The sequence below is a fragment of the Fistularia commersonii genome, chromosome 25 (assembly GCF_037954325.1).
Source record: "Fistularia commersonii isolate RoL2024-O1a breed Wild chromosome 25, RoL_Fcom_v1.0, whole genome shotgun sequence".
Lineage (NCBI taxonomy): Eukaryota > Metazoa > Chordata > Actinopteri > Syngnathiformes > Fistulariidae > Fistularia > Fistularia commersonii.
In genome coordinates this window covers 8,235,513-8,245,890 of record NC_141308.1, presented here as the reverse complement: position 1 = coordinate 8,245,890, position 10,378 = coordinate 8,235,513, and the positions used below count along the sequence as shown (strand labels likewise).

General features: G+C 44.4%; 1 protein-coding gene across 1 annotated transcript; it reads right to left on the bottom strand.

The window, feature by feature from the left end:
- Positions 1-522: 522 nt before the first annotated feature.
- On the bottom strand, positions 523-3,353 carry gfi1aa (growth factor independent 1A transcription repressor a). Its single transcript, XM_086173124.1, has 6 exons — positions 3,091-3,353; positions 2,821-2,982; positions 1,673-2,103; positions 1,448-1,585; positions 1,174-1,339; positions 523-1,052 (listed from the first exon to the last, which is right to left on the bottom strand). Exons 1-6 carry the CDS (start codon positions 3,200-3,202, stop codon positions 874-876), a joined length of 1,188 nt encoding a protein of 395 aa, XP_086029250.1. The 5' UTR covers positions 3,203-3,353; the 3' UTR covers positions 523-873.
- Between the last annotated feature and the right edge of the window lie 7,025 nt (positions 3,354-10,378).

Sequence of the window (10,378 nt, the reverse complement as noted above, 5' to 3'; positions counted from 1 at the left end):
TACGTCTGGCGTCTGTCTCCACTGTTTGGTTTTGTGGAGCAGGGGCGGCACTCAACACACAATCTGTGGAGATATGTGCAAATCACATCCTTGAAATTTTAGAGCCCTGGATGTTTGGATCTTTATACGACTCAAAAAAAAAAAATCACACCCTTTTTTTTCCCCAGTGAGAAAACACCATGTGGACGCACAGATTATTGCTCCTCTGGAAGAGCCTTTGCTGCCATAAAAGTGACGATGACTTCCTTCACATGCAGGTTTATGGTGCTGTAATATAATTTTGTTATATGGTTTTGTTAACAATACGCGCGCATGAAAATATTTGGCTTTGACCAGGTGGTACACTCAACAAAACGTCTTTCTGGCGTATAACTCTGACCTGTCAGGGAGATTAGGGATGTGATTGATGGCCTGCATGACTGAACTGGGCTTCTTGTTTTCCACAACCAACTGTCAAACAGGAACAGAGAGGTTTAAAAAAAAATCTTTTATTAAAACCTTACAAAATCAGAATATTGATAAACCACTCATAATTTAGCAACATAAAATGAACACTATTTAAGATTACAGTTCAGTATTTAAGTTCATTCCCTGACTAGATACTTCTAACAAATGTGACCGAACAGAGAAAAAGACATCTGATTTGACCATAAAACTTTCTGTGATGGATCCTCAGAGAAAAATGTCAGCTTTAGAAATCAATGTTATCTTTTTAAAATTATAATAATACAATTAAACCTGTAAAAAAACACTCCTGAGTATCTCAGGCTAAATAATGACTACATTATAAGTGGGCCAAGGGCCTTGAACGCGGCACAGGGCGACCTCATCTGCATCAGTGCATTGAAAGTGCGGGTCCACAAAGTCCGGAGCTCATTTCAGTCCGTGCTGCGTCTCCTTGTGTCTCCTCAGGTCCACTTTTCTCTGAAAGCCTTTCCCGCACAGGTCGCAGCCGAAAGGCTTGAAGCCCGTGTGTTTCCTACTGTGCGTTATCAGGTTGGAGCTCTGGCTGAAGGCCTTCCCGCAAACCTGGCACTTATGCGGCTTCTCACCTGCGGGGAGGAAAACTGTAGGTGAGGAGTCCGTTTTTGTCTTTTTTTTTTATTTTTATTTTTTTACCCATGGCTTATCACTGGAACCACCCCCACACACACCCCACCCACACTGTCTTACCCGTGTGGATGAACGTGTGCTTTTTCATGTCCGACTTCTGGTGGAACCTCTTCCCGCAGTACTGACATGGATACGGCCGCGTGTCCGAGTGGATGAGCAGGTGCGTGGACAGCGTGGATGAGCGCTTGAAGCTCTTGCCGCAGATTTTACAGCTGAAGCTCCTCTCCTGCAAAGCACGGCGAAAATCACAGGTCAGTCAAACCCCACTCCGTGCAATTATTTATTTTCATTGCAACTTGCGTGCATGTGCGTGTGTGTGTTTGAATTTCGTTACCTGCGAGTGAACCGCCCTGTGCTGATCCAAACTCACTGCATGCCCAAAAGTCTTCCCGCATGTTGCGCATTCGAAAGGCCGCGTCCCGCTGTGCGTCCGCCTCACGTGGACCTCGAGGCCGTGGGGTGTGGAGAACACCTTCAGGGCGTGGAGGGGGAAGGAGGGGGTTACATTGCATCTCAACTTTCAAATGCAAGCGGTCAAATAATAAAAAAAAATCTGTACCTTGCAACACTTAATGCACTTGTAGGAGCTGCTCGACTCCAGATTAGAGCAGATCAGATCACTCTCTTCCACGAGGTCAGATCCACGGGTGATCCGGTCTGCATTCGGGTCCCGCATCCGACATAGTTGTGGGGCAGACGGAGGATAGTCCAGGTAGCATCCGTCCGCGGAGCGCCTCTGTGCGTAAAGGGGCTTCTCGCCGCATCCTCCATCCTCTGCGCCGGGGCTGACGGGCGAGTACGGCTCCCCGTGTGGGTGGAGATGGGGGTGAGGACGGTGGGAGTGGGAGTGGGAGTGGGAGTACGACCCCGGAAGATGCCTCAGGTCCGAGTCTGAACACGCAGCCCAGGGGAAAGGGAAGAGGGTGGGTGTGCTGGTGCTGGGGAAGTGATGGCCTCCTTCCTCCGCCGGGGTGGAACATTTCTCTGAATCTGGACGGTTTGAATTGAAATTCAATGAATTAATAAACGGAAAAAAAGACCCGAACCGGAATACTGGTGCGTTGAAGTGTCCGACGAGTTCGTCATACGCACGGAATAGCTTTCTAAAAACCAACAAAAATTTAAAGAAAAACAGCACCCACGAAAACTCGTGTCGTGATCTTTAAATAAGACAGTCTTTGTGCCAAATTGCGCCTCTGCACTCCTCCCTCCCTTCGCACATCATCCATCCCATCCGGAAAGACCCCCTTTTTAAATTTCCACATATTTGAAGAAATGGAAGATACGAGCGGATTCGTGGTTTCCCCTTAAAATGTGCTTATGCGGTAAAAATTCAAAGGATTTTAATAAATGTTGCGAGTGATGATCAAACTCCCCGCCGTTGAGACCCCGGAGTTATTATTACCCTTATTTGACTTAAAAATGTTTTTTGATCATCCTTTCCATTTCAACACCGTTTTTGAAATAAAATATTTCCAGTTCTGAGGAGTGTTTATTCAACAAATGGATAGACCAGTAGTTTCTTTTAATTTATGGCACTTGTAGGTAAAAAAAAAAATCAAATTTACTACAGCGTATAAACCCTTCATTAATGATTAACTAGCCAATAACGATTAGACACTTCGCTGTGCTTTACCCACTTAAAACAAGGGGGAAACGAGGATGCAGGGGGTGATTATAGAGGGGGGAGAGAGAGTGAGAGCAGACCTGGGGAGGAGGAGGGTGACGGGGGACGCCAGAAATCACAGTCAGCCGGACGGTCACGCACGGGGCCCCCGCAGCTGAGCGGCGAGGAGGAGGACAGGGACCCCGGGGACCGGAGCAGGGGCCCTGGGCTCACATCCTCCGAGTCGAATCCCAACTTGCACTCTGATTACAAAAAAAAAAAAAAAAAAAAGTTTTTTTTTAATTTTAAAAGCCCTGCAGTTTGGATTAAAACAATGCGCAAGTCGTGCGTAATTACGCACGGGAACCTACCTGCGCTGTCTGGCGGCGGCGCGGGGTCCCGTCCTGCGGGGTCCTCGTACAGGTACCGGGACTGGTGGTAGCTGTGGGCCCGCTTGCTCTTCACCAGAAAGGACCTCGGCATTTTTTATTTTTCTATTTTTTCTCAAGCCTTTTCTTCAGTCGGAGTCTAAATCCTCTCCTCCTTTGCGCTCCGCTCCGAGTTTATCTCTCTGCGGATTGAGACACTATTGGTTGACGGGGCCGGACGGCGTCGGGATTTTTTTTGGGGGGGAGTGTTGGTTATTACGCATGCGCAGAGCGGCCGCCTTGCTTACCAGGTGTTGCGTGGCAGGTGGCCAAAAAACACCCGACGCGGGTCTGTGCACATAAATGCGATTGGAGAAAAAAAAGCACATGGGATGAAATCACGCAAGCTGCGTTTTAACGTCTTTAAAATCTTTTAGGGTAAAAAAAAATGCATTACAAGAGTCCAACCTTTACCCAAGCCCGCATCACTACTGAGATCTGGTTTCTTCACAAGGACATGTTGGACCGTTGGTGCAAAAGAAAAAAAACAAAAAACAAAAAAAAAAACCAGAAGATTTCAAGCCTGTGATCGGACGTGATAAAACCCGCGTGTCCGTGGATGAGCCACGCAGGCCGGGCGGGCTGCAGATGGATAATGACCTATTTGTTTGGCTGCATTGTAAAGTGATCCCGCTGAAGAGAAGCGCACAACAGCCTGCCGGTGGGGAGCAGAGGTATCCTTTACAGTTCCTCCTGCTTCAGCTTACCGGCACTGACTTCAGCCTTATTGTTTTACATCATTACCCCCCACCCCTTCTCCTCCCTCTCCTCTACTCCCCCAAACCCAGCTCAATCAGGCTGTCCATTGATGAAGCAACAGAAACAAGCTGCAGAATAAGTCGGAGTGTACTCCAACATGTACAGGAAGCATTTGACCGTCCCACTTCTGTGGAAATCTGTCCAACCTACTCCCACTGCCACCCCCGACCCTCAAAATTGTATCAGAGATTCGGGCTCAAGGTCAGAGGTGAGCACCGTGACACCGATCCGTGTACAGTGTGGGAGCCCGGTGTGTTTGTTGCAGCTGCAACAGGTTAAACAATCGAAGGGCAAGAAGCTGAGAACACATGTCCCCATACTCACACGCACGCACACACACACACACGCGCACACACGCAGGCACACACACACACACACACACACACACACACACACACACGCGCGCACACACGCACGCAGGCACACACAGATTGTGCAGAAGCTCAGTCCACTGCCACCCCTGACAAACACACTCACACACTCACAGAGATAGAGAGAGAACACTTAAAACATGATTTTGAGGTAGTGCACAAAAAATAACTGAACACCACACATACGCACGTACGCACACACACACACACTGTCTGGTGTCTGGGTGTCAAACTATCAGTCACAAGCCCTCACACTGAAGTACACGTGCACGTGCATGCACAGAAATTAATTTTCACGCCACAGGAGTCAAACAAAAACACTGATTCATGTTTTGACGAAAGCGTCAAAAAACCCTCTGGATTTTTGCCTAATAAATCTCACTCAGCAGGGTTTTTAAAGGACAAAAAATAAATAGTTGGAGCACTGAGTTAACAAAATTACACTTTCATTGGCTTTTCTACGTTTCAAGGGTGTTTTCACTCTGGAACTGGAAACAGAATGTCTTTGTGGAAACCACTAACAAGTTTTGTGGAAGAACTTCTCACATCGTGGCTCTGCCATTGGTGGACTCTGATTGTACGCTGCACATCCACTGTCTAGGTCAAACGGAGACATCTCATCATAAGATTTGAAAGCGGCAGTGTTTGTTTCTGTCTGTCACAGTAGGAGCCACGAGGCACAGGGGGAATACGATTTCATAGTAAAAGATAACATTTTTCATCTTTATGTTAAACCTTGCAGCTCACACCCTCCCCTCCAAGACTCCCCCCCTCCCCCCCACCTCTCATCCTCGCACCCTCAGCAGACGAATAGAAAGTCCCTCTGATCAAAGAATATCCGTAAAAATCTTCCAGGCCCCGTGTGATCAGCCATTCAACAGTGTCCTTTTCTAAAGTAAACACAATAATAACTCAGGCTTCCATTGGGCCTAGAACAGTACCAGACTGTGTGTGTGTGTGTGTGTGTGCGCGTGTGTGTGTGAGAGAGAGAGAGAGCGAGAGAGAGAGAGAGTGAGAGAGTGAGAGAGTGAGAGAGTGAGAGAGAGAGAGAGAGAGAGAACTTTTTTTCCATATTCAGCATCAGCTGAAGCCGGACGGTACTGAACCCATGTCAGGCCCCACCTGGAGCAGGAAATCAAACGTTAGATGTTATCTGGCCACTCGCAGACTTGATCCCCATCCCGCGACGTTCACAGAGGCAAGTGTGTGATTAAAATAGGAACGATCACAGTTCAGAGACCGCAGACCCCCCCACCCCACACACACACACACACACACACACTCACAGTCCCAACCCACACGGCTGAGGCCATAGATCTGACATTTGCAGAGCTCATCTGTTTTTTTTAAAACACATCTTGCTGTAATACACATTGAACCGGTCAGTTTCAACATGCAGCAAGAGTAACTTCAGCTCCCGATGTATTCAACACCATAACAATGGCTCAGGAAGGAAGCCCGACGATGTCGGTTAGACTATCAAGCTCCAGGGAACGTTATTCTCCATTAGCTACTGGTCTTTGGGAGGCGGTGGGGGTGGATGGGGGCATTCAGGCAAGGCCCGCCACCACTGAGATTTTACTGTGGTGAAAGATTCACTCTGATCTCTCTCATTTGGAATCTTACGCGATTATCAACCGGACAAAACCGGCAGTAACTGGTATTTTCCTCATATTCCAGTTTATCATCTTTAGAGTCCGCGTGACGTCATGCTTTGAGCTGGATTTGTAAGGGTAGGTCCTGTATACCTAATCCTACCAGACATTTTTTAGCATAAATTACCCATCCTGGTTGTTCAGTGCTAATGCAAGGAAAGGCCATTCAGGTTCCTCCATACCAACTAGTCCTCATTAAACCTCAGACAAGATAACTGGTTGAAACCTGAATGAATGGAGGGTGGAGGATGGGAGGCTGCAGACTGTTCAGCTGAGTGAAATGAAACATGAAGTCTGCAGATTTGTCTGATTGCCAGGATGTTTTTTTTTTTTTAATGAAAGTGACTAAAGTTTAAATGCCGATTTTACATGCACCAATGGAGACGGGACAAAAGTTTCTTGTATTTGAATCGAAGCTTTGTTCTTTCGTCTGATGTATTTCAGGTTGCGGATTCAAGAGGGAACTCGACTCTGTGTTGAATCGGAATCGGTTCGTTTTGCCAAAAACACTGGTGAAGGATTATTTAATGCATGTCAGATTACATACTGAATAGATAATGGGGCCCGATGTTGTGCGCCTTAATGGGGCCCAAAATCTGTAGCTGCACCCCTGCAGGTCACACCAAACCATGTGAGTCCAGAGAAGCAAAACCCCTGAGTGTATTGAATTGATGGCGTTTAATTGCTCATGAATTCGGCCATTTATCAGCGAGTGAAAGAGTGTTTTATATCGGCTTTCAAATGTGACACCGTCTCACTTTAAGTCAGTGACGCAACAAAAGGTCAGACTACAGTCCTCAGGAGAAAAAAAATGTTGTGAAACCAAGGCGGAATTTGTTCAGCAGGTAAAAATAAACATATCATGGGTGTTTAAAAAAAAAAAAAAAAGCATATCCGTTATCTTTTTTTGTTTGTATTTTTACACTTTCCAGAAAGTTGACACCAGTGAAGATTGCAGTTAATTTTTTTTTCACAAATTTTCGATTTGCAATGGATTAATCCCTCGGTGCTTTATTGTGGCTAAACTGACGCTCCCAGTTTGTCTTTATGCAGCCCGGACGCCCTGGCCTGAACGTTTACCCCTGCATCTTCATGAAAACCACATCATGCTATCTCATCCCCTCACAGGTTCCTTTAGCTCCGGATCTCTAACCACAACTCGACACACCCCTCCCCTCTCTTTTAAACTATCTCCAACATTTTAGCTGCAATGGGATTTGAGCCCCCTGTAGCCACGTGCAGCCCCTGTGGGAGGGGCCTGCAGAGTTTTCTCGAGGTCTAAGATGGTCCCCAACTGCAGTCACCAGATAGGAGTCAAGTGTAAACACAATGAGTATGATTTACTGGACACGGCTGACCACAAGATAGTTCTTCTTTCACATGGGAGGTGCAGAGATGCCTTGTTTTTCTGGTCTGAGTTCCCCTTGCAGTAGTCGGAGAATTTCTGTCCCTTTTTTTTTTTTGCGCTGATTTGATAGAGGTCAAAATATGTGTTTTTTTTACGCTGATTACAAGAAATAAACAAATCTTTTGTGATTGCATCACGTACATCACTGATTCTGCAGGTAACAACCTCGGGCCTGTATGAGATTTCTAAGAAAACAAACAAAAAAAAAACCTTGACAGTGTAAGGGGTAAACACTCCAGGTAACGGCGAAACAGAATGCCTGGATATGTGCCGTAAACAGTCCATAAACTATCTCCCTCATCCATCACTGTGATCGGCAGCTCCCCTTGTTTGCAACCGGCCTGTTTCTGGTTGTAAATTTCCTCGCCGATGTTAAAAAACTCATCGGTGGACGCTAGAGTGTGGATGTGAAGAAACCTTTTCAGTACTTCCTGGTCATTGTGTCCCCATACTTGTCTTGCGGAGGGGCCGGGTGGGGGTGGGGGGGGTGGGACGGCTGTTAAAAAGGTCAGAGTTCAGCGGGCACAGTTAAACCTGTGGATCATTAGTATATCTTAGCATTTATTTCTTTCCCACGTTAAAAATTGTAACTTTTTTTCCCCTCCATGGTTTACACCTCTGAAACTCCTCACATTCAGTTAAATCAAATCCGGCAACTCTCCACGCTGCCGAAACCTCTCTCAGCCTCTGATATATGAGGGTGTCTCAGGGACATACTTTCACAAGGAAAACGACGTGCTTGTCCGCAGGTCATAAAAACTAGTCACAATGAGAAAGACGCACGGCGGACTTTCACACAGAGCCTTCATCTCTTTGCTCCATTGTGTAAAAAAAAAATAAACTATGTATTGACCACAGTTCCTCATTTCGGGTAACTTTTTAGTTTTTCGTTTTTTTCAAACATTTACTCCATTTGGAAAAAAACATGGCTAATTTACAGACACTTCACCCGCAGTCATCATGTGCAAATATTATTCTAACTGAATAATTTGTGTGGTTTGCAAGTGTTCAATAAGGTCAGCTGGAGATGTAAGATACATTTGTGTATCTGCACAATGAGTGTTATTATATCCAAACCTTTACAGTGATTCTTTATGTGAATGCAGTCATAGATTCTTAAGAATTGATATGTGAACATGAGATTTTTTTTTTTTTTTGATGCATGACTTCCAGCCCCTCCAACCCAAAAGTAACTCGAAAATAAATTTCTGTAAACACGGTTTTAGGTTCCTTTAGTTTAAAAATATGACTATGCTGTGCACAAAACAATGACCCATGTAATGGTAACAACATTATGAAGATAAAAACGCTAAGGGAAATTAATTCAAAGAAAATAATACATGGTAGTTGAACACACAGCGGCAAAGGGATGACTGGGCATTTTCTGCTGGGTGTTGGGAGTGTTGGGAAATCACTTCTGCAGAAACATTGTGGGTGTCAAACACCATCCACAATGGTGACATAGACGTTTCTTATCGAACACTGAGAGCAGATGCACTGTATGATACTGAGGGATATTATCTCGCTTCACTGAAATGAAAAGCAGAAGATTCTGGTTTTGTTAAATTCATGTTGAAATAGGTGTTGTTTCGAGCCTTTTTTTTCCACACCAAATAAAATGTCAATGGGCTGCTTAAGATGAATATACCTGATTATTTTTCAATCCGAGTGAGCAAATAATTTATCTATGTGGCATTTAAATGTTACATTTTTGATTAAAAGTGCCAGAGACAGCAGTGTCAGAACAGTGGACAACATCCGCCCGGTGATGTAGTTACGCCTTGGTTAACCTTGGTTAACTCAGGGAAATTTAGCTTAAATTCAGCTTAAAGAACACAATGTCTCAGCGTTGTACAAAAAAATAAAAAATAAAAGATTTGTGCAAAAATTATAAATAAAATTAATATATGCTGGTCAGTGTAAGTTGTCATTACAAACCATTTCAATGACTAAATATTTTTTCAGAACAGTCTCACACAGTGAACTCACACACACACACACACACACACACACACACACAAAAACAACAGGGTCCTGATGTGGTCCCTTGACTGCTCCTATTCCAAACATTTCCAGTAGCTTTATGATTTTCAATTGTATTTCCTGTCCCTTCATGCTTTGTGTGAAACTAATTCATGGCGTAAGCATTCTGATTTATGTTGCAGCTTATTGTTGGTTCAACATGTCCCGTTATATTTTCTTAGCATTTGTGATGCCTAATCAGGATGTGGTGGTTCGAGTATTATTTTTTGACGTGTTTGAAGTCACACTTATCGGAAGGGAGCTATTTAGTTTCTTTAAACCGCTGATATTTCAAATCGATTTATAGATAATGATCAGAACATGCCCCTTGGAATACTTGGAACTGAGATGAGTTTTTTTTATATTGCAGTGAAGACAATCAATAAAACTGCTTGTGACAAAATCTAAACCTGCATCATCCTGCAAGATCAATGTTCAATACCAATTGAAAATATTAGACATTGTCTGTCCTGTGATATAACTGAATCTAACTGTAAATCCAAGAGGTGGTCCTGAGTTTTTGCCAACCTTAAATGCTTTGAATACCACCGCCACAAAATTTCCAGGGGTTTCAAATATTACTCGGTTTGATACATGCTGAAACTTTTCCAAATAAAATACTGAACTAATAATATCAATTGTATAAGAATTTTTTGCTACTTTTCCGTTTTGCTTGTGACTCTTTAAAGGTAAGTCGTTTACCTCTGAATGAATTATTTACATCGTCGTACTGACAGCCCTCAAATGCAACCAGTCGGAATGAAACAAGATAGAAGAAAAACATCATGCATGAAATCTATGTGTCCATCTGTGAAATAGTAAATATAGTTTGAACGCAAATCAAATCAAATGAATTAAATAAATGTTAAAATGTCAATAAAATGTTGTTCTGGGTTGATGTGACAAGAGGTAACCTCTCCTCCGGGCCGCTGCTGCCCCCTGTTGATTGCACTGCGGGCGGAGTCCTCCCGTCCAGCAGGGGGCGCTGTTCCCACAGTTGACACGAATATAAAGAA